We start from the raw sequence: 24,557 nt of genomic DNA on the forward strand, positions 1-24,557 counted from the left end.
GGTCTTTGAGAGGTAATTAGATTTAGATGAGGTCATAAGGGTGGTGCCCTCATGATGGGATTAGTGCCCTCATAAGAAGAGACCAGAAAAGTAGCTCTCTTTTTCCTCCATGTGAGCATATAGCCAAAATGAGAGTCCTCACCACAACCTGATTACACTGGCACCCTGAACTGGGACTTCCAGCTTCCACAATGGTGAGGAACAAATGTCTGTTTTTTTTGCTACCCAGTCTATGTGTTTGTTTATTTGTTTGTTGGATAGAAGGCCAAGCTAAAGCTGGCAATTGAAGAAGTGAATCGAAAGGTGAGGTAGGAATTGGCCCTCAGATGCTCGAAGTGGAGACTTTGAAGATATTGGAAATGACCAGGGGCATGTTATCATGGAAGTGGGTTACCTTAATTAGTATAATACAACGTTTTATATTTTCTGGGTTTTTTCTCCTCTGTATCCTTGGACTCTTCTGGGTTGCCAAAATAATCATAAAGTCGAGACAAGCCAAGAACATCACCAAAAAGTGAAGGACTTAATTTGTATTCTTAATGTCTGAGAAGTGCCTACTTTTACGGTTATGACTGTAGTACTGACGTGGTTCCGGGGGTGTGATGATGAGGTAACAGCACACCCTGGCTTTTGGGCTCAATGAGGATGCCCACACATCCGCCTCCATTAATGTCTCATCATTCCCAGACAGGCAATAGTGAATGTTTATCAGCAGGTGAGTCGGCATATCCTAGGGAGCCAGGGAGTCTCCTAGGCAGAGAGTCCTCAGTCGGGGAAGTCGTTCCTGGATAGCAGCCAGCTCTCAAAGAGTTCCCATCACGGCCTACTTTTCAGTATGCGATCCAAGTTTTAATTTCGCGCAGATAGAGGTCAGTTTTCGCGCTGTGGGTCAGCGCGCAAGATCCTGGCTTCTGCTCTCCAGCAATCCTGAAGTTAGAGTTCCTAGAGGGATCCAGGAGGCTTCCCAAGGGGGCGTGGGTGCCTAGTCTCCTCAGCCTCGCTGCTGCAGAATCCAGGGGTGCGTCCTTCTTTTCCGATTCTTGACGTCAAGCCCCGACCGCCGCGAAGCCTCGCCAGGGCGCTGGAGAGCAGAGGGAGGGTGGCGGGGAGGGGAAGCCATTGCAGCAACAGCTTGGAGGAAGGAGCTGGACGTCTCCGCCGAGAAAAACCGGGGGTGGGAGCCAGAGTAGGGGAGGCAGAGGACCTGCTGTCTCTAGGAGCCTCTGGGTTGCTGCAAAGAGGGGCGGGGAGAGGCGGGGGCTCTGCTTGCACCGCGCTGGCTCCAGCGGTGCCCGCGGGGAATGTGACATCAGCGGCGCCGGGCGCTTGCGGCTGGAGGAGGCATCTCGCCTCGGCTGCGCTGTGCACACCTCGCCCCGGGGAAAACGCAGACCCGGGCAGGCGGCAGGGATGTCGGCGAAGGAGAGGCCAAAGGGCAAAGTGATCAAGGACAGCGTGACCCTCCTGCCCTGCTTTTATTTCGTGGAGGTGAGTTGGCCCAGCGCCTTGGCATAATGCAGATCCTCCGGGTGGCTCCGGAGCCAGTTCGGGTCCCGGACGGTGTTGGAGGCGCGGAGCCCGTGCCTGGGTGCGCGCTGCTGCCCCTAAATGCCCCACGCTCCCCCTTCCCCCAGGTTTCTCGGGAGCTCCCCCGAGTGTGTCTGTGAGTGCCCGCTAGCCAGGGGTGATTAACAGTAGCGATGCCACTGCTAGGTGGCCTGCAGACGGGAGATACCTGTGTGAGTGAGTGTGGGGCTAGTTCCCTGGCCCTCCTGGACCGCCTGGGTGCACAGCGTCATCAGTGGCCCAGAGGGGCCATGATACCGATATTTCGGGATTTGTGTCCTCAACCTGCGACTACGTATCTAGAACTCTGTGAGCTTTCTATAGGAATTCAAATACACACAGCCATGCCCGGGGTGTATGGGGGCTGGGGATGTTTACGTAGGATTAGGAATATTGATTTCTTTACTACACAAAAAACAAAACCAAAAGCCCTAACCCTATTAAAATTACTATGGTGCTCACAACAGCTTCTAAAATTGGGTCCACATCTCTAGGCATCAATTGGTTGGCCCTTTTCCATGGTTAACAAAAATCATCTGCATATACACAAATATATGTATATGTATACATATGTATATGTATGTATGTATATTTTTAAAATAAGTGACATCATCTGATTTTACATGATTTGTACGTGTGCATTTATTCTGTGCTGAGCAGTACTACAGATAAGCAGTTAACATGCAGATGTATTCATAAATGAACTGCTAACTTACCAAAATGCAGCATTTAAGAAGGAAAAATTTATGGGAGGGTTATAAAGATTGACAGGTACAGTGATTCCATGCACTGTGGTCCGTTGCATTAGGAAGACATTTTTAAGCAAGAGGTTTATTAAATCATAGGTAGAGAAGAGATGTATTGGATAGGTTTAGTGAAATCATATGGTTTTAAGCATAAAACTATATTCTGTGTAATTAGAGCCTGGATTGCATAGAGAATTATAAGACTGTTGCTGAATTATAAATATCCTTCTTTGGCTGTCTTTTCAGCCAAATATGGAGGTTTAGCACTTCCAAGTACAGATAGTAGATTCTGTATTTGATGATTGTGAGGCTTATCTGTGTTGAGGGATAGTTACTGTCTTGAAACTTGGGAGAAGAGACATTGTCAGATTGTTTTTATAGACAGTAGTATATGTGCAAGTTTCTCTTAGGTCTCGCAAATTTTAAAAATGGTTTCAGTGTTAAGAAAGATGTACGTGATTTGCATAAGTCTCAGAGAAATGATGGGTGACTCCTTCATCCATGACCCATAGAAAAGAAGGAAAAAAATTGACCTGTTTATTTAAAGTAATTAATTGATTCATTTATTTTTGCCCTTCCTCTTTTCACAAGGGATTTTGAGGCCATGGTTTAGATAATTTTGTTGAAAGCTAATGAAGAGTTTTATCGAGAAAAAACATGTGGGCACAGAAGATTCCATGGTGAAAGGGGTAAAGGAATAGAGAGACAGGATCCCTGCCTTGAAGTTAAATCCTGTCAGGCCACTTGTCGCATTGCTAATCCACTGTGGTTTTGTCCAAAAGCACTTTCATTCACGTCTGGATCTATTACATCTGTCTAGGAGACATCAGTTAATTGCTGGCTTCTGCCTCCAGGACGGAGCACCTGAGGTCAGCTAGAAGCTGACCACATTTGGATTGCAGCTGTATGGCTTCGAGGAAAATACTTTCATGAAAGAGGACGCAAACCAGAGAATTAAGGATGTGCCTTAAAAGAATCTATGTGTGCACTTTTGAGGTACCTTTAACAGGAGTACATTATCTTTTAATCTAAAATTTTAAAAGTAAAAATGCCTCATAATGCATTTGAAATGTGTCTGTAGGAACAAACATGTCACAAATGTTAATTCTTTTCCATGAGTGGAAATAGCCCAAAATCATTACCTTCACTTTGACCCATTCAGATACCCTCTACAAATTCCTTAGCAGGGCAAGCTATAGAACAATTACTTGAGGACAGTTCATGGAGTTTCAATGCGCATTTATGACATTATGTCTTGGGGGTAACAGATTTCAAAGGGAGAGCCACAAAAGTGGATTGCAAATGATCTCTCTGAAACTTAAATGCATGATGAACCTCTAAAGAGCCTCCAGAAAATGGGGGAAGACATTAGTACACCAATTATTTAAGGGGTTGACAGAATGCACTACTGAACTCCTTTGGAATGACTCATTTTGAGGCCAGTGAGAATGAGCTTTGTAGCTGCTTTGGAGGATGAATAAATATAGCATGAATTAGCATGTCAGTAAAGTGCTCTAGAGTAATGGCACTTTGCTTCCAACATAGTTTCCCCAGACCTTTGTAATTAAAATGGAAAAGTGAAACATGAGTGAACCTTTCATCACATATCAGCCCAAAGAACATATTTTAAGCCTTTTCTATTACTTCAGACGATAATTTAAGGAACACAAAGAGGCAAAAAGGACCAGAATTTGAGGAGAAAATAGGACCTAAGAATTAAGTTATTAGGTTCCTACCATATACCATACAAAAATAAATTCTGGACAGACCAATGATTTAGATTTTTAAGAAACAGTTAAAAAACTAAATAATAACACAGAAGTATATTTTTAGATTTACAGTGAGAAAGGTCTTTCTTAACATATTACCAAAGTCAGAAATAATACAGGAAAAGACTAACACATCTTTCTACCATCCCAAATAAAGTTTCTCTGTAACAGAAGATGCTCTCAAGAAAGTTTAGAGAAGAAAACAGTCTCTGGGTCTCAAGTCAGTGACACCATGGACAGTTTAAACTTTGCCTTTCTTCAAGCAGTTCAGGCTGTTTCAACTTGCTATTCATGATAGGCATGAAATATGAAGAAACTAACTAGGAAACTGAGGAGCAACTTTCATTCCAACCAGAGGAGGTTAAAATCAAGTTAGACTGAATTAAGGCAGAAAAACCTGGGCCTTACAGACAGATTGACCTGGTTCATATATCACCTATGCCACATACTACTTGGATAATTCTGGCCAAGTTACTTCTCTCATCCTCAGTTTCTACATATGTAATAGAAATTATAAGAAGTAATATAAATATATGTATTCATATACAATAGAAATTATAATAACCATATATCTTAGACTATATTATGAGGTTAAAGCATGAAAGATACCATATATCATACCTGAGCTAGGCACTCAGGATGTATCAGTTTCTTTTGCATGGTGTCAGGGTATAGAGATTATATCCTATATATACAGGCCAAGGTGTTCAGTCACTAAAATCAGGTAATCATGTCCCAGCTGACCACCAAACTCGATATTGAACAAACGTTAAGTTAATGGATAGAACTAATTTTTCTTACATCTTTGGTTTATGCTGCCAATTGTTTATGCTGATAAAGGGGTTTATGGTTGACAGTAATTAAAAATATCAATATTACATGGTGATTTGAAAACACACCATGATTTCCAAGATGGTACCTCACTTTATAAACAAGCTTGACAATTCAGTTTTGCATTGTTCGATGTGGGAAAAGAAAAGTCAAATTATGAAAGGAACTCTCAAACAAGCATATCCAAAGCTTTATCAGGTTAACAGAAAGCAAGTTAAAAGGAACATTCCACGGAAGAAAAGGTTTCTCTTGCCTTTAAAGTTCCAAAGCACTCTCCAAGTGATGGCTGTATCACTTACAGTGCAATTGCACCCGGCAGCACGCCTAGAAATAGTAAAAGGTCTTTCAGCTTACTAACCCAATATTAGACGTGAGAAGGCTGGTCGTCTGCGTGCCTAATGCATTTCCTTTATGACAAGTGTTACAACGGTCCCACCTGTGCTCAGACTCACAATTTCATTCTCATTAGTCATCCTGTTCCAAGATATGGGTTCACATTGACTCAGTATGTAATATAAACAAATGATAAATTACCCTTTAAACCAAAAAGATACAAGTTCTTAATAAATAAATGGGAAAAAGATTCTTCTCATTTAAACATTCTGCTTTATGGCATACATTTTTATTACTAATCTAATGTTTACTTTATGGAGGTAAAAAAGCAGTGTTTGACCTATATGCAAAGTATTTTTATAAAGCTATAGGTGCAGATAGTTTGAAATTTCTTGTTTTTCATACACATACGCACACGCACACACACACACACAGGCATGCGCAAACACAGAGGGAGTAGGAATAGCCTCTCTCCACTGAGTGTAAAATAACTCTACCTGAAGTATTACAGATTCAAAATATTGTAAACATGACAGACTTGAAATTATACAGAAAGTTTTCACTAATTTGAATATTGTACTTAACAATGGATATGTTTCAGGATTTTGTTCATGCAGGTTAATTACTACAGTTTAGGGTCAGTAAACTAGACATTGTGTTCAGGAGTAAAAGCCATCTTTTCTCTGTTACCATCCTGCCTGAAGAAGTTCAAAAAGCCTTTGTTTGAGCAAAGATAACCTGGTTAGTTCAGTCTGAACGTCATGCCTAGACGTTATGGAGTCTTGACAGACCTTAATATGTTTTTTATTTTTTTCCCACTGGAAAGTGTCCACTGTATCTTAATTGTAGCAAACATTAATTCACAAGATTTCTGTTTTAGCTCAAGATCTATGTGAAAATTATATAACTCATATGATCTTGCTGGGAAATATAGCTAGCTGATTTCCTTTTACATAAACTTTAGCATCAGTAGGAAGCACAAAATGACAACATTTCTGCATTGCACGTACCAAAATAGTAGCTGTAGGTTTTTTCCCTTTTCTAGATGGCATAGATAGTCCACTCAAAGAAGTAGTCCACCCACCAACAGAGATGAGCTGAAAAATCTTTCCTCCTCTTTTAGGGTCACGATGTGCAAAGTCCTTTGGTGAAAAACAAAAATGAAGTACAGATGATAATAGAGTCCTAAGTTTCACAGAGACTAAATGAGGACATTTCCACAAATACCGAGACCAAGTATTGAACATAGAACCCGCCGTTAAGGAATTCTATACTATTCCTAGGCTCCCCCACTATCTTACTGTGTCTTCATGGATGAATCACTCATAGTAATCTTTGTCCTACTTTCCTCTAGTAGGAAAAAAATGGGTGCCTTCTACCAATCTCAAAGCGATATTAATAATAATGATAACAAGGAATAGTCAATTTCAAGCCTCCTTTATATGACAGACCCTGTATACATTATCTTTAATCCTGAGAACTGGATTATTTGTATTAAAGTAATATCGAGAAGGCATTATTATCCTTATTTTTTTATTTTTTATTTTTTTTGCGGTACACGGGCCTCTCACTGTTGTGGCCTCTCCCGTTGCGGAGCACAGGCTCCAGACGCGCAGGCTCAGCAGCCATGGCTCACGGGCCCAGCCGCTCCGCGGAATGTGGGATCTTCCCAGACTGAGGCACGAACCCGTGTCCCCTGCATCGGCAGGCGGACTCTCAACCACTGTGCCACAAGGGAAGCCCTATCCTTCTTTCTTTAAATCAGCAAATTGTAACTCAAAGAGCTAAACATCCTTCTGGGGACACAGCACTTAAGTGAAGGAGCCACGATTTGGGTTCTTGTCCGTGTCCATCTCCTCCTGCATTACCATTACCCCCACTCCACCTCACACATGACTCTAATGATAATGCTAAACTTAATGAGGGAGTGGGATGGGGAGACCTGTCTCGGCTGTGACCTGGCTAGCTTTGTGGTGTCTGAATGCATGTATGTGGAAGATGCCTGTTGAGGTTCTTTTTGTCTGAGTTGTGGAATAGAGTTTTCTCTTCATTCAGCTACTGAACTTGGCTTTGTTAATGCTATCTCTCACCTAGAGTAACTGAAGTAATTCTAATATGGCTGTGTAGATGACACAATGACCGTCTACCTAAAACGCTGCTTCCTTTGGGAAAGCACAAATGGTACCCCTGAGGCTTCTGCAGAGGAAGACTGAACACGGAGCTCCGGGTAGAGTGAGAGGGAAGAGTTGGAACGGAAAGAAAATTTAGAAAAGTAGACTGTGTATGTCTATGAGAATGATAGAGCGTGGAGGAAAGAATTCCTAAGAGAACAGAAACAGAGAAAGGCCAGGCCAAGGAGGATTAGGAGAAAAAGCATGAGAAAAATAGAAGATAGGAGTGAAGGTCATGTGAGGGTAATGGGCATCTGTGAGTAAGCCATGGAGATTCCTTTAGGCATTTGAGTTGTCTTAAGTTAGCTTGTTAAATAAAAAGCATTTAGTGCACAGTTGTTACTGTTTACTTTAGGAACGTGTTACGAATATTATCACAATGATTTCCTCCTAGTATGTGTATACATCACAGGCTATTTCTCATGCAAGCTCTCAACAACAACAACAAAAAGTGAGGAAATGTCTTATTACAGAATTGTCTAATAAAATCATGTACTCCCAGGACATTTGGTTTGATTCTCCTATCACAGCATTGGTTTGATTCTCCTATCACAAATGAGAAAACTGTGGCTTGACAAGGTTAACTGAGTTACCTAAAAACACACTATGGTTAGTATCAGACAAGAATAGAGCCTGTCCCCCCACTTCTAGTGCTCGTTTCTAATTATACTATTTGTAGAATTCCTTACATTAGAGGGTTTCCCCCTGGATTAAAATGCAATACAGGTCATTCTAATCCTACACATGAACAAACTGTGCCAGCTGTTTGAAAGTTCCATCTAAGTACCTTTATGTATTTCATAATACCACATTGCATTAAACATGTTAAAGCAATTACGAATGGGTCTTCTGCTTTTCTAAATTGTTAGGCTCTTTGAAAAGCATGGTTACAGCTAAAAATCATAAAATTGGACGTGATATTTTTCTTTCTCACTGCCCGACTGTCTACCTATAATTTCACAATTACTTCTCTGGACATGAGGTCTCTGACAGGCAGTAAAGGAAAGTGGAAACATTGGAAGGAGTGAGGATACAATTTACAACATCAGTAACAAAATAACTGAATTTTCTTTTACAGTTTAATGTAATTTTTTCATATACATTGATTCATTTGATCCTTTAAAGACAACTGAGGAGTAGATATTAACTCTGTTTTACAAATTAAGTAACTGAGACTCATGAAGGTCCAAGAACTTGCCTAAAACCCAAGCAGTGCTCTTCTCCCCTGTGGGCCACAAGGAGAAAAATGTTTGTATTTAAACTGTGAAATGTCTAATTATGAATCTCTCAGCTTTCTTTGGTTTCTTCTAGAATTAATTAGCTGAGACATGTACTTCCAGATTACTATGGAATGGAGTCATTTCCTCACAGTGGAGTGGATTTTGGAATGTGAAAGCCAAGGACAGAAATGCTCATTTTGACACAATTAATGTTGAGTTGTTTTTCCTGTCAGTAATTAGGCACTGAATCAATTGCCTCTTAGGTCCATCACTGTTTGGTTGTTTTTAATCACAAAACATTTACGTTAATCAACATAAAGGAGGATAACTGCTTTCTTATTTGCTATCATAAGATGGCGACCATTGAGGTATAAATTAAAGAGAAGGGGAAATACAGGTATTTAAAATCAATGTGTGTTCAGGAAAAGGAAAACAAGGTATCAGTACATTTAGTGGACTGTTGTTGGGGAGTGAGAATCATGGAAATATGTGTGGATATGTTGTCTACGACTTAATGTCCTCACCAAAGCCTGTGCTGTAGGATTGCCTTAGCGGTTAAATCGCCATTTAATAAAGTTCTAATCATGCTTCAGAAACTGGGCCTTCATGGAGAGTCTAAAAGAGAAGAATCTTATATTAAATACACTCCAAAAAGGGGTGCCAAAGTAAAATACCAGGGTGTATTCTGTTTGTACTTCCATGAAAATTCATTTAGTCATTGAATAAATATTTATTTATTTCTTATTATGTACCTTTTCGTTAAATTAGTGGAAATAATATGGAATCATTACTGGCATACTTCCTAATCTATAGTAGGATTTCAATAAAGTTTGCCTGAATGGATGGAGTAAAACAATCCTGATAGTTATAAATTTTTCCTTAACTTTTCTTAGCCAGTGGAGACATTTTTATCTATAAAATAAGTGGCGATGAAGGTTAAATCAATTTCCGAGGTCTGTGAGCCTCATTTCTTAATAATACTTATGCTCATTTTATGATCTAGAGCATACCTATGGATTAGTTGAGATTTGAGACATCATTCAAATGATTTTGAGATGCCTCTTCAAAGAGAGGCATCATTTAAACAAAGGACTTATAGTTTTAATTTTCACAGAAAATTATCTTAGTTACATAACGTATACACGCCAGCAAAGACAATTTTTTTGTGGCTATGTGGAACAAACGATAACATTTTTTTAGTAATAAAATGTGCTTCTTTGTCAGATATCGTTGTATCCCATATTATATTGTATTTGTTTTATATATTTGTTCATGACTTTTTGATGCATCTCACAATGAAACATAGTATAATTATACTTAAGTTAATCACAGTTTTAACATGTTGGAAAATAAAAGTTCTTAATGTCCCACATTAAGCCTCTCTTCAATATCTCTTATATTCATCAATCCCTTTCACAGATACATTCAAGTAAATAAGGTCTTAAGCAGCCTTGGAAAACCATTAATCTTGAAGGTGGGCTCATAATGTACATTTAAGTATGATCTAAGTATGTAGGAGACAAGCTTGGAAAAAGAGAGTGATTCATGATACATTGTTAAATTCTCATCTCTCAAAACAGATTAGAAATCCTTCTCTGGATAATTTATGGATCAAATGAAATATATCAGGCACATAGTACACACTCAATAAATGTTTGTTAGATAAATTAATTATTACATAAGAGAAAATATAAACTTTTACAGTGCTTAAATAAAATGGTTTAAGGATAAACTTGATACCTGAATTTAGTAAACAACTCAAAAAAAGTAATTTAAAAATATTGATGTCTTTAATTCACTAATTTATGTGCATATAAAATTATCACATTAGATCTCAAAATCATAAATTTGTTTCTCTTATTCCATATCTCAAATACAGAATTTTTGGTTAATTTCATTTCTCTGACATTATTACAATGACAATATTTTTTTTCCTTAACTCCTATTTTGTTTGGTATTAAGAAATATATGTTGGACCCCAAAGGTACTATGTATTCTTTTATAAGACTGTTCAGGTCAAAATATATTTGCTTTTTCTATATAAATAAAGTAATCCCACTAATAGTGAAAATAGTGAAAGTTGTCGGGTGACATTCACAGTATATAAAGAAAATGTACATTATATTATTTTCTGCTATTTCTCAATGTCTTTGGGAAGGTAAGGTCAGTGTTAAAAATTTTTAGCAAGAGGTAGTAGGTATAATGACTACAAACGTGAAAACAGGTGCTAGATTTCTTGAGTTTATAATCTAGCTAATAAACTGTATGATCTTTCACAAACCATGTAATTTTTCCATGTTCCAGTTGCTTCTTCTGTAAGATGGGGATAATAATAGTACCTTTATCAAAGGGGTATTGTGGAGATTGGATGAGTTCAGAAATGTAAAAGTATGAACTTTAAATGGTACCTGGCAAATATTAGTAGAATTAAATTGTGATTCATACCCATGTTTTTAAAAGACAGGTATATGTTCTAAGGGTAAAGAAATTACAGCTGTAAGGAAAGATTTCAAAGCAATTACTTTTAAGAATTGAAATATAAGTCCCCAACCTCAGGTCTTAGTCTCTAGGTGTAAAGAACAAAATGCTTTCCAAGGCAATACATATAGTACTTGTGTCTAATTACACAAATCAGGACCTGAGGTTAAAGCTGGTGACGGCAGAGCTTACTACTCCAAGCCTAATGCTAGATCAATATTTGGGTAATAAAACAGCCACATACCACTATTTTAAACTTTACTGTTAGATCATTGAGTGATTGTAATTAGTCTTTTTAGAGCTGTAAAGATGTAATTTATATTTGGACATAGAACACATTTTTCCCATTAAACCTAACATATATGTTAGATCTGTTCTCTCTTCCCTATTAATTACCATTGCTATTTGGAGGACTCAATTTGAGCTTTTTGTGTTCTTTAATGTTAACGAAAATTATTAGAATTCTAGAAATTCACAGTAGGAGCATATTCTATGGTGGAAGTAAACAAGGATCTTTTAACTTGGGGATTTTTCTTTCATCATGTTAACTACACTATGAGAACTGTGTAAACAGTTCTGTTCAAATCATCATCCATACATACATTAATTTGGTACATTGAGGGTACCCAGTATGTCAGGTCCTGCCTAATATAAGGCCCTGGGGATAGAGAAGTGAAAGAGACAATTTCCCTGTTCCCAAGGGTCTTTTAATTGAATAAGAGAGAAAGGTGAAGGAGCAACTGTCATTCCATATGACAGTTGCTATGACAGAGGCATTCATCAGGCCATCTCTGTGCAGTTAGAGAGTGATCCAAAGGAAACAGGACAGGAAAGCATCTGGAGCTTGAAATGTGCCCAATTCCTGATATTTTATATTAGAAGTCATTCACTAGGGAAAACAGAAGTGAAGATGAAAGCAGACCACATCCAAGATATAATTAAAGTTTCTTGAGATATTACCAAAAAATTAAAATAACATTGGAGAAAACTGCACAGGAAAGAACATTCAAGACCTTGGAACACCATAAAATTAAGAACATGATTTGAAAGTGCCTGCCACCCCTTCGCTCTTAGTGCCATCAAACCCCTTGTACACATGGCTATCTCTCACTTCTGTCCTCTAAATTGGCATTTCCACTGAAGCCTGGGGCTGCTTTTTCCTGAAAAGCACCAGACTAGTGCCAGATGGCAATGGTGAAATGTACCAAAGTGGCAGCAGGGTGTAGTGGGATTCAAGCTTCCAGGAATTTAACAGATCAAGTTCCAATTGCTGTAAGCCAGACATGCTGTTTACCTTATCTGGAGCAGGGTCTTCTTGTTAAAATGTATCTTAAAATTCCCAGGTAGGTTGTGAGTATTAAATTAGATAATTTATGGGGAAATGTCTAAATTAAAAGTCAGTATATGTTCTTTTCTTTTTATGTAAGAGGAGGTGTTCAATAAATTCTTTCAGTAACAAAGTGAAACGACCTCTAGAAAGGGTAGATATTAGATTTGCACAAAAGAAGCAATTTTCACGTTTGAGTGATAGGAAGTCCTCGGAGAAACTGTTTAATAAGAGTATTTAAGAGTTAAGAGCAAGGGAGACTTTTTTCTAACCACGCACACCCTCTGCAAGCCCTCTTCCCATTTGGGCATTGCAACCATTGTGGCAATGTCGAGAGGGAAACCGTTTTGAGACCCGTGAGCAAAGCAGTTTAGAGCATGTTTCCTGGACTTAGGCACCTGGGTAGGAATCTGGATGCTCCCACTCACCAACTCACTGGCCAATTTATGTGACCTATCTCTGTCTCAGTTTTCTCATGTGTAAATTACGATACCAATAGACGGTTTATAAGGTGTAGATTGAATGCAGCAATCTATTATATAACTTAGCACTGTCTCTGGCACCTAAGTCCTCAACACTTTCTATGTATTATTAAGAAATTGTCCATGTTTTCTGTTTATTTAATAGTAATGTCCTGATTTCTTTCAATTAAATTCAGCAAATATTTTCTGGACACCCAAAATTTTCAAAGCACTGTGCGAATTACAAAGGCCTCACTTTGCAGTATCAGATGTTAAGGGAAGGGCTGGTAATATACAGATAACTACAATTCAAGGCAGACTAACAGGTCTTACAATAAAGATATATATGGAGTCCATGAGGCAGAATCTTCGGTTCTGAATGGAGAGCATGGGGAAGGTTTCAGGGAGAAAAAATTATGTGATCTTACCTTTTATGAGGACAGTTTTTATGGGAAACAAATGTGAAAATGTAATGTAAAGCAGAGACTAGAACATGTGTTTGGAACATCAGTGTAATGGGAACACAGGTGTTCATGGGTTGAAAGAGTGGAGAGTAGGTAAAGAGCAAAATTAAACAAGAAAGGCAGACTGAGGCTATAATACAGAAGATCGTGCATAATGCAAAAGGTCATTCTAGGAAATCTGTATTTTATTTTGTAATTAGTGGGGCATTATTAAAGGCATGATTAGATGTGAATTCTAGAAAAACTAGCCTGGAAGCATTGTGGAAGATGAAACAAATTGTAGAGAGAATAGTGGTAAAAAATCTAGCACATTATATATGGTAGTGAGACTGTCAAAGAAATGTGAGGAATGTTTTTTACTTCATGACAGCACATGGAGAATTCTAGAACTAAATGGCAATGTAAAAAGCCCCTTATTTCACTGATGACAAGTAAGACCCAGGAAGGTTAAGTGATTTGCTCCAAATCCCAGAAGCTAGTGGAATAAATGAGGGAAGAAACTGGGTTTTGCTGGTTCTGAGGCCAGCATTGATTTTCCTCAATTACACTGCCCTGTTTTAATTGGTATCTATGCATGTCATATAAGCCACGTCCATTCTATTTGTGAAAACTAGATTTTTAGACCTTGAATAATGTAATAGACTCATTCTGACCTACTCTTAATGACCCTACAAGTGTTAGTGTGCTTTTTATAATCTATATAGTTAACCTAAATGTGCTACAATTATGGTGAAGTAGTTTTATAAACCACAAAGCCCTATACTATATTATTAGTTATTATTATTGTCAATGTTTAAAGGGAACATTTATCTGTATTAGCTACAAGGCACAAATGCTAAGGAATGTCATTAAAGATTGTACTGTAGGAAATGGAAAATTCTATCATCACTGTGTGTGTTGACCTATGACAACATGCTTATCAGCCACAAGCTTTAATAAAATTACTTTGATCTGCTAATATTTCTTCCTGTTTTAATTTCATTTGAATATAATGTATTTATGTTTTAAAGTTCACATTTTATATGACTTGGGGATACTTATCAGAATTTATTCCAAGTCTCCCATTTAAAATTTGTTATTAATATAAAAAACATTCTTTTTCTCTTAGGTTATCTCTTGCATATGAGTAGTATGAAGATACACAATTATATTCTTTGGTTCTTGTGACAGTAGTCATATCAAAACCAAGTTAATTTAACTTTGAAGTTCCTGTGCAAGTGTTGTTCTTCAAAAGTAAAGATGATATTATTTAAATCATCATACATCAATGATGTTATTTAAGTCATCACGTATCAACCTGCAGCCTTGGACTCTCTTTAGCCCAAGATCGGCATCTTACTCTCTTTTTGACACTTTGATGACTGAAAGGCATCTCAGTTTTCCTATTTCCAAAACAAAACCTTAGATTCCTCCTACTTAAGCTTCTCCCAGCCTTCCCCATCCCAGTAAATAACACCCCCAGCCCAAATGCTCAAGCCCCAAATCCCTGAAATCAACCCTTACTGGTTTTTCTTCAATATCCAACTCATCAAGAAGTCTGGTCTTTTTCTCTCTAAGGTTATATCCAGAATCTGGAAATTTCTCTACATCCTAGTAAAACCTGCCATCATCTCTTGCCTGGATTACTGCAAGTGCCAAGCATCCACTAGCAGGTGAACTCCACGAGTGCAGGGAGTTTTCTCTATCTTGTTTACCTTTATATTCTTCACCCTTAGGGCAGTGCCTAGCACATACCAGGCACTAGATAAGTATTTGTTGGGTTTTGAAGAACGTTCTAATTTTTACCCTGCTTCTATCTTTGACCCATTACAATCATTCTCAACCCAACTGCCAGAGTGATCTTTGTAAAATATATTTCAAGTCTTACTGCACCTCTGCTTCAACTCTCCAGAGTTACTTCCAAACGTACTTTGAATGAATGAAACACTAATTCTGCCATGGCCTTCAATTCTCTGCCATGGCCTTCAATTCTCTGCAAAGTCTGGTCCCAAATCCATCTCTCTAACTTCATCTTATATCACTGCTCCCTTTTTTTATTTTCAAATGACATGTCACTTTAAATTTTTTATTTATTTTTGGCTGTGTTGGGTCTTCGTTTCTGTGCGAGGGCTTTCTCTAGTTGCGGCGAGCGGGGGCCACTCTTCATCGCGGTGCGTGGGCCTCTCACTGTTGCGGCCTCTCTTGTTGTGGAGCACAAGCTCCAGACGCGCAGGCTCAGTAGTTGTGGCTCACGGGCCCAGGTGCTCTGCGGCATGTGGGATCTTCCCCGACCAGGGCTCGAACCCGTGTCCCCTGCATTGGCAGGCAGATTCTCAACCACTGCACCACCAGGGAAGCCCAATCACTGTTCCCTTTTGACTATGCCTCTTACCTGGTTTTTATATGGTTAGTTCATTCTTGCCCACTCAAGTGTTTCTTTAAATGATTCCTATTAAGTAAGCCTTCATTGATCTAAAATAGCAATCCAGGCACTCAATTACCACAGCCCCCTGTTTTATCATCTTTATAATATATGTTCTTTCTCGTATTATAATTTTTAATTTTTTATCTGTCTTCTTCAGCAAGAATGAAATCTTCATCAGAATAAGGATTTGGAGTTTTATCATAGCTGTATTCCCAGGATGTAGAACAACTCCTAGAACTAGTAGGTTTCAATATATATTTGTTGATTGAATAAGTAAATGAGCCATAAATATCATATATGGTAATTGACCCTCTGTGACTATGATCCTACAAGTTTATGAGTATCTCAGAGCACTCTGAATTTACCATGGTTATGAAAAAGGAAGAGAATGGAATTGACATGTCTATAGGCTAAGAGCAAGTGAACTACCTGAATGAGAAGTAAAAGTTTGTTATTATCAAGATGCTAAAAGCAAGTAAGCTATATGACTTAGATAAAATGTCATGATAGAGTCCATAAAATGTTTCACTAACATTGACATATACCTTATATTTGTCTTTTTCAAACTGGCATCAGAAAAATCAATATTATCTAGCAAATGCCATCTTTTGAAACACATTTCATTTGCCCTGTTTTCTAAAACTGTTATACTTTTCTCTTTAAAAATTGCTCTATTATTTTTACTCACAAGTTCCTTAGCAGAAGACAATTATAAGAATAAATCTTTTCTTTTTGAAAACTGTTTTCCTAATCTTCAGATAATTTCCCTTCTCTGTATTGCTGCATAAAAGTAGCATTGTTCACACTTTTTTCTTGGCTACAACATAACTAGAGAATAAAATTCCTAATGCCTGATTATATAGAGCTTTTAAAATCTCTTTTTAAATCTCATTTTAAATGCAATCAAAAGATGATTTTATTACATATATATCAATTCTATATCTATGCCAAAGCTAGCACACACCGTCTGTTAAATTTCTTACATTCAAAAGAAGGTTGTCGTGGAGTACCTCAAAAGATAAAAGATACCTTTGAAAGACAAGGATGTTCGAAGCAAACGTTGTCATTTAATCCATCACACTGACCAGTAGTAAAATACAGTATAGGAAAACAATGTCTAAAATTACTTTTTCCTCAAATATTAAAAACATTTTGTTCAAATCCCTCTTTCTTAAAAACCAAAATTGATGTAAAAGGCAAAGAATAAAAGATACTTTTTTTAAAAAGTCAGAGAAACAAATATCAAAAGGGAAGAAAAATATGATTCTTATTTTGAAGACAGAAGAAGGCCTTGAAACATGTTTCAATAGAACTATAAAAAATATTAATATACGGATAGAAAAATACATGGATAAAAAACTGGAGAAATTGGCAGTTTCAAGAAGGCTGATGTCTGAAAGGACTGAAATACATAATATTAATGAAGGACATATTTTCTTTCATATATTAATTTATTATACGTATGCATATATATTTGAAAGACACTATGACGTATATTACTAGTTTAAATATTAAAACGAGTAAGCTTAGGTCTCTATCTTAAGGACATTTTCGTTTGAGAAGCAAAAGCTATAACTAATCTATACCAGATAACTATAATAAAGAACAGTGTATAGAAATTTCATTAAAAGAAGTACTGGGGAATTAAGAAAGAGGAAATTACTCTCAAAAAGGATCACCAAGTATGGCAAGTGAAAAAGGTGACATTTGATGAGTAGTATATTATTGTTAATAGTTATAACAGCAACAATAAAACTAACATTTACAAACTAGTCTTCACTCCAGGTATTGTTGAATATGACTTGTAATACTTCATTTAATCCTTTAAACTGCCTGTGATGATGGGTACTAGCAATGTACCTGTTTCATAGATAAGAAAACAGGTTTAAGAAAACCATTTCCAAGGTCGCACTGGTAGTGAACAGAAGAGCTTATTTTCAAAGAACCTCCTAGGTGACTTGGAAACCATATGGCCCCACTGGATTCACTACAGTATGTAAAATTCTGAGTGTCTCTTCCCACTTACACCCACACACACACGGAATAGCACATTAATTCCATGGCTATGTAATATCTTCACTGGCACATTTGAGCAGATTCTGAATTAATCGACAAAATCCAATGGTGAAGAATGCCCTTAATAGGGAAGATTTACTTAATTTTTACATTTACCAAATTGATAGTTTTGTTCACCTTTCTATAGAAGACATCAAACTCACTTTACTAGGGCATGAACATTTAAAAATGAGGTAATCAGTTGTTATCTGGGTGATGTCTTATGTAGAAGACCTAAAATATGAACTAATGGCATCAAGGAAAGAATGTAGATCATCAAATCTGGTTAAATATTTAACATTCAAATTAAAGGAGAGAAATTTAATCTAAACTTATTGAAACCATATTTTCAAGATAAAGTTTATGCTAAGTGATACATATTTTTAACTACAGATTCGCAAATAGAAACTCTTCATTAAACAGAACTGTAGGCTACACTGTACCCCCATTCTTTGATGCTAGTTGTGTTTCATTACCCTAAAACTCTACTCCCGTTTTTGGAAAGGAAGCATAGAGTAGTGGTTAAGTAGAGGTTACAATTCGTGGCTTCAAAATCCAACCTCTGCCACTTGCTAGAGGAGACTGGCCTTATCTACCTGCAAAGTGTGGTGAATAGTAGCACTTACGCCATAATAGAAAGTTTTTAGTTAAATGGGTTAATATCAATGAATAAAATTAATTAAAATTTCTAAAACAGAAAATTGTCTGGCACATTAAGTGCTATTTCAAGTATTTCTTAAATTAAAACTAAAATATATTTAAGTGGATTTAAATGGAAAATATGAATTGTTCACATGAACCATGAAGTATTGATTTATTGGTCAAGACTGGAAGCTACTATTCCTTACAGGAGAGGGAAGTGGTGAGGAGGAATGACCAGATATGCAGAGTGGTCAAATGATAATGGATTCTAATAAGAAAAATGTAAGTGTTTTGACATGCTTTTTGCTCTTTTTATTGGAAAGCATCCGTCTGAAAAACAAAGTGCCAGATTAATCTTCATACATTATTAATTTTTCCAATAAACCTAATTCTCACCTCAAAAAATCCTCTTGGGAATAGAAGACATAATGCTGCCTTGTAAATTTGTTTATTTTTTAAACCAAATGAACAGAAATCATGGATGGTCAATAATATTTTTAACAAAATTTGCTCTGTTTTGTTGAATAAATATTGTATCCTCCACAAGCAACAAAGCCTTAAACTAGATAATTTTTTTGGTGTTACAGAAATCTGCATCTTCAGATTCTGAAAGGACTAGCATCAACAATATATTTGCAGTATTTTTTCTCTAGCCGAGAGCAGGTGTCTCACTAAGTTTATGATCCTTGATGACCAAGCCCGTGTCTTGTTTGCCATATTATAGTAAGGACCCACATAGTACCTGGCACATTGTAGGTTGAAGGAATGAATAACTGAATCCATAAAACAAAGTTTAAAAAGTAAATTGTGCCTAGTTTAGGTTTAGCAGACAAACTAGAGGATGTCCAGTGAAATTAGAATTTCAGATAAACAACAAATAATTTTTAGCATAAGTATCTCCCAAATATTGCATGGAGCACACTAACACTAAAAATGATTTATTACTTACCTGAAATTCTAATCTTACTGAGTGACCTATATTTTCATTAGCTAAATCTGGTAAATCTTGTCTAGCTATGGTAATGAATTAATATTTACTTGTTTATTCAGTTAGTCATTTATCAACAAGTATTATTGCTTCATTAAATTGTTAAATGATGTATTGCATGCCTACCATGCGCCAGGAACAATGCTATGCCTTGGGGACCCAACAATAAATAACACTGGCAGACTCTTATTTCATGGAGCATGTATTTCAGTGAGAGACGGGGGGAGAAGAAAAATAAATAAGTGAAGTATTCAATTGACAAGGCAATTTCAGTTATGAAGAAATCAAGCAAGATGATAAGGGTTTAGAGGGAAAGATGGATCAATGACTACCTTGGATGGTACAGGAAGTCATCATTAAAGGATGAGGAGAGGCCAGTCAGACATAGAGCTGGGGAAGAGCACAAAAGGAAGAAGAAACAGCAAATGCAAAAACCCCTAGGTAGAAATGAATTTGACTGTTACAGAAAAAGAGTGAAGACCATAGGACTATATCAAACTAAAAAGCTTCTGCACAGCAAAGGAAACCATCAAAAAATGAAAAGTTAGCCTACCAAATGGGACAAAATACTATAAATCATATACCTTATAAGGGGTTAATGTCCAAAGTATTTATAAGGAACTCATACAACTTAATAGCAAGACAACCAAAACACACACAAAAAAAACAAACAACAAAAAAACAAGCAACTTGATTATAAAATGGGCAGAGGCTCTTAATAGACAATTTTCAAAAGAACACATATGGATGGCCAATAGGTATATGAAAAGATGTTCAACGTCAGTAACTATGAAGAAATGTAAATTAAAACCACAATGAGATATCACCTCACACCTGTTAGAAGGGCTATTGTCAAAAAGACAAGAAATAACAAGTGTTGACAAGGATGTGGTGAAAAGAGAACCACTGTGCACTGTTTGGGAATGTCAATTGCTGCAACCATTATGGAAAACAGTATGAAGGTTCCTAAAAATATTAAAAATAGGACTACCATATGATCCAGCAATTCCACTTCTGGGTATTTATCTGAAGAAAACTAAAACACCAACTGGAAAAGATATATGCCCCCACTATGTTCTCTATAGTATTGTTTACAGTAGCCAAGACATGGATGCAACCTAAATGTCCATCAATGGATGAATAGGTAAGGAAATTATGGTACATATATACAATGGAATATTATCCAGCCCTCAAAAAGAAGGAAATATTGCCATTTAGGACAACATGGATGGACTTTTAGAGCATTATGCTAAGTGAAATAAGGCAGCCAGAGAAAGATAAATACTGGATGATCTCATTTATATGTGGAATCTAAAACAACAGCAATAAAAAACCGAATTCATAGCTACAGAGAAAAGATTGGTGGTTGCCAGAGGTGGGGAATGGGCAGTGGGGAAAATCGGTTAAAGGGGTCAAAAGTTACAGACGTTCAGTTATAAGACATATCAGTCCTGGGGATGATTAATGTACAGTATGGGGACTATAGGTAATAATACTGTATTTACATTTGAAAGTTGCTAAGAGAGTGATCTTAAAAGTATTCATCATAAGAAAAAATATTGTAACTATGTGTAGTGATGGATGTTGACTAAACTAATTGTGGTGATCATTTTGCAATATATACAAATATTGAATCATTATGTTGTACACCTGAAACTAATATAATGTTTTAGGTTGATAGATGTCAATTATTTCTCAATTAAAACAAAAGTGAAGTCCCATTGGATTGTAGTGGGTAGGGAGCTGGGGAATAGTATAAATATGGTTTAAAAAGATGTAAGAAACTGAAGCAAGAGCCAGATCATGCAGAAACTTGCATTCCATGGTGTGACATTTGGATTTTATTCAAGTAGAATGGGAACCACTGGAGTAGTTAAAATGGGGAGTGTTATGACCTAAAACATTTTCAGAATATTTGGAATGCTGGGTAGAAAATGGGGAGGGGAGGGTGAGCGTGAAAATGGAACAGCATTTAGGAGGTGATCCAAGAGCAAAGGGGAGGCATGACATGGGTTCAGAGCAGGCTGGTGACAGAGGTGGATGAATTGGAGCTTTATTTTGAAGGCAGAAGCAATAGTAAGTATGAATGATTTTAATTCTGAGATCAGAGAGGAGCGGTGAAAGGGAGAAATACATGTTTCTTATTTCAAGATGTACTGATTCTATGTATGACGTGTGTATAAGAATAAATTGATCTCCTATGTCCTTCATTCTCAGTTGCCTATATTGGCATCATCGGTGGTTAGCCTGTATTTCCTGGAACTCACAGATGTCTTCAAACCTGTGCACTCTGGATTCAGCTGCTATGACCGGAGTCTTAGCATGCCATACATTGAACCCACACAAGAGGCAATTCCATTCCTCATGCTGCTTAGCTTGGCTTTCGCCGGACCTGCAATTACGGTAAGAATTGCCCCCAAATTGTGTTTGTCAGCCCCAGAAGACGAAGAATGACCACATTTATGTAATATATGGGTTAAAAGTAAACCAAAAAAATTCTGATATGTTTCCTCATTAACGTATTTTTCATGTGTTCATGTCATATCTGAAGTCTGGGAAACTGTGGGGAAGAAACAATTCTATAGCAAACAGACTTTCTTCTCAAAAGTGCATGTTGCTCTCACTTTTTACCAGGTTAGCACTTTTTATTGATTCTGAGCACTGGGCATCCACAACTGTACAGTGAAGAGGGCACAACTCACATTCCTGCCCCCTGCCCCCCGCACAAAATAAAATACTTTAGATTCAGAACAAGCACTTGCATTTTAAAATATATGACATAAAGAAATGCCCTAACCTACTGAAATTGAATTAGAAACGTAATTGTTTTTAGTTTTTGTGTTATTGTGAATAACACACTTTTCAATAAATTCATTAATAAATAACACTGGCCTAGCTTTTACACCATCTCTTATACCCCCAGACTCTACCTAAAGGACAAGAAACATGTTTCAGCATTAATATTTATTTCTAACAGTAGGAAATCTTACTTTACTTTTATCATGCTTATGAATGACAGAGGAAGTGGTTATTAAATAAAGAGCTTATTCTGGTTCAGTACAGCAGCAGTTTTAGAAAAGTCTCTGCATAGACCTATACTTTTATATAGCTATGGAGAAGCCATCGCAATGAGAAGCCGGCACACCACAGAGAAGAGTAGCCCCCGCTCGCAGCAACTAGAGAAAGCTCGCGAGCAGCAATGAAGATCTAACGCAGCCAAAAATAAATAAATAAATTTATTTTAAAAAATTTCCCTATATTAAATAATCATAACATGCTATCTACACTATAAATAAATTATATAAAATATTCTCAGAAGATAAAACTGGAACTTAATTTTCCCTAGAACTTTATCATACTTAAAAGATCTCAAAATACTTTGTAAATAAATGAGTTATTTGAGCTTCAATAACTCTGAGGTGATTGGAACTATTAACGTACTTGGAAGTAGCTGAGACTCAGACTAATAAAAACATATTTAAAGTGCATTATTGCTCAGAATAACAGCATTTGCTGGTCATTCCTCTAAATGACTTATAAGAAGTCTACAACATCCAGTCATTTGACAAGAGCAGAAAGAATATATGCTTTAAATCTAGTAGACCAGAAAGCATTTCTCCTAGTTGGAATGTAATACAGAAATTTATTGTAATTGATATAGTATTTGAAATAAAATACATAAGATACTGTACAAATGCTCATGATTCTGCTGAAAAGACTATGCTGATATTTAATCATTTAAATAATTTGCTTTTTATATACCCAGAAGTCTTTCTTCCCTAGGGTGTTTTACTAAGTGGCTAGGAAAGCAAGTCTAACTGTGGCTCTCCCTGCCAGCATCGTTGATCTCACATTGATCCTTTTGCTGACACTGTTACATGTCCTGGAGACAATGACCTTGGCCTCATCATTGTGTTCCTTCTTCTCTGACTCCCTCATTTCCAGGAATAAATTCTCAGTATGCAATTAAGGATGCTTTCTGGGAGATTCTGGGTCAACGCTTTCTTTCTTGAGCCTTGAGAAGTGAAAGAAACGAATGCCAACTCCTTCCACAAAGACTGCCTGAATTCCTGGGTCTCTACAGGGCCTCCATAGCTGCTGCAATGGCTCTTAATGGCACAGGAAGCAAACTAGGGAAATATTTACAGCACAGCATCCCTAATTTTCCCCATATCATTCAGGATATTCCAGGATGTCAGTCATTCTTTTCGTCCACACTGGCTTCATGGATTTTGAGTAAACAACTTGATGGTAAAACAAATCCTGACTTTATGGGCATCAGATACTGTCTTCCACACCTTTCTCTCTAAACATATATCATATATTTTCTAAATTTCTTTCTAATTTCATTTTCCTCTGTTTTTAAGGCCTTTCCCTGAAACACTGGTCCTATTGTGTCTGCAGTCATTCTGTCCTAGAACCATAATTCTGTCTCTAATCTTACTACATACGTTTCTGCTCCAACTACTTTCCCCCCTCTTCCTGAAAGTGGAAATAACAGACTCTAATCCCTGACTTTCAAGGAGGCCACTTTCTTTTTATCTTTATGGCAGAGTATTAATCTGTTCCAAAATGGAGTGGTGGGGGAAGCAGAGAGGCAGGCTGAATTCTTCCTTTGGAAATGGCTTTCAGAGCTCATTTGCGTGAGCAGAGGCACTTCCTATTTTCACCCATTCACATGAAGAGAAGACAAAGCAAAACAAAAGACCACACATGGGTAATATTCTTTAAAAGGACGTTTATATGAACAAAAGGGAGATCAACTGATTTTTTATACAGGCATTTACATATCATTTAATGTTTGCTTCTCAGTTTCTTTTTTTATGCTTTGAAGGGTGTTTTAAAAATAACTTGTCTTCGTGATGTTGTACAAGAAACTGAAAAATTCCTTGTGTCTCTGTGAAATACATATTCTTATTTCTCTGAAATAGTCCTTAAATTGGAAAATTTCACCCTTAATATTAACTTTTCATTTACTTTTAAGTGATAATGAAACAAGCATTTTGTTTAGTCCTTTGGAGATTGTTTCTCAGGGAAAATAGCACAGAATATCTAGGCTTATCATAAATCTTCATGAAGTCTACATGAATAGAAAAAATGTA

At 37.0% G+C, this 24,557-nt stretch overlaps 1 protein-coding gene and 1 long non-coding RNA gene across 3 annotated transcripts in view; one reads left to right on the plus strand and one right to left on the minus strand.

The window, feature by feature from the left end:
• The first annotated feature begins 1,272 nt into the window (after positions 1-1,272).
• Positions 1,273-24,557, plus strand: part of PLPPR4 (phospholipid phosphatase related 4) — a 36,903-nt gene continuing 13,618 nt past the window's right edge. For both annotated transcript variants that reach the window (XM_027114442.1, XM_027114443.1), the window contains exons 1-2: positions 1,273-1,488; positions 21,673-21,858. In XM_027114442.1, the coding sequence (XP_026970243.1) occupies positions 1,411-1,488; positions 21,673-21,858 (264 nt within the window). In that variant the 5' untranslated portion in view covers positions 1,273-1,410. The remainder of the gene's footprint in view (positions 1,489-21,672; positions 21,859-24,557) is intronic.
• The window catches only part of LOC113624531 (uncharacterized), a 71,138-nt gene continuing 52,449 nt past the window's right edge, over positions 5,869-24,557 (minus strand). The window contains exon 3 of the long non-coding RNA XR_003434373.1: positions 5,869-6,387. This is a non-coding gene — a long non-coding RNA (uncharacterized LOC113624531). The remainder of the gene's footprint in view (positions 6,388-24,557) is intronic.

Source organism: Aethalodelphis obliquidens, unplaced genomic scaffold, assembly GCF_003676395.1.
Source record: "Aethalodelphis obliquidens isolate GAN/ISIS:26980383/991018 unplaced genomic scaffold, ASM367639v1 scaffold13, whole genome shotgun sequence".
NCBI lineage: Eukaryota > Metazoa > Chordata > Mammalia > Artiodactyla > Delphinidae > Aethalodelphis > Aethalodelphis obliquidens.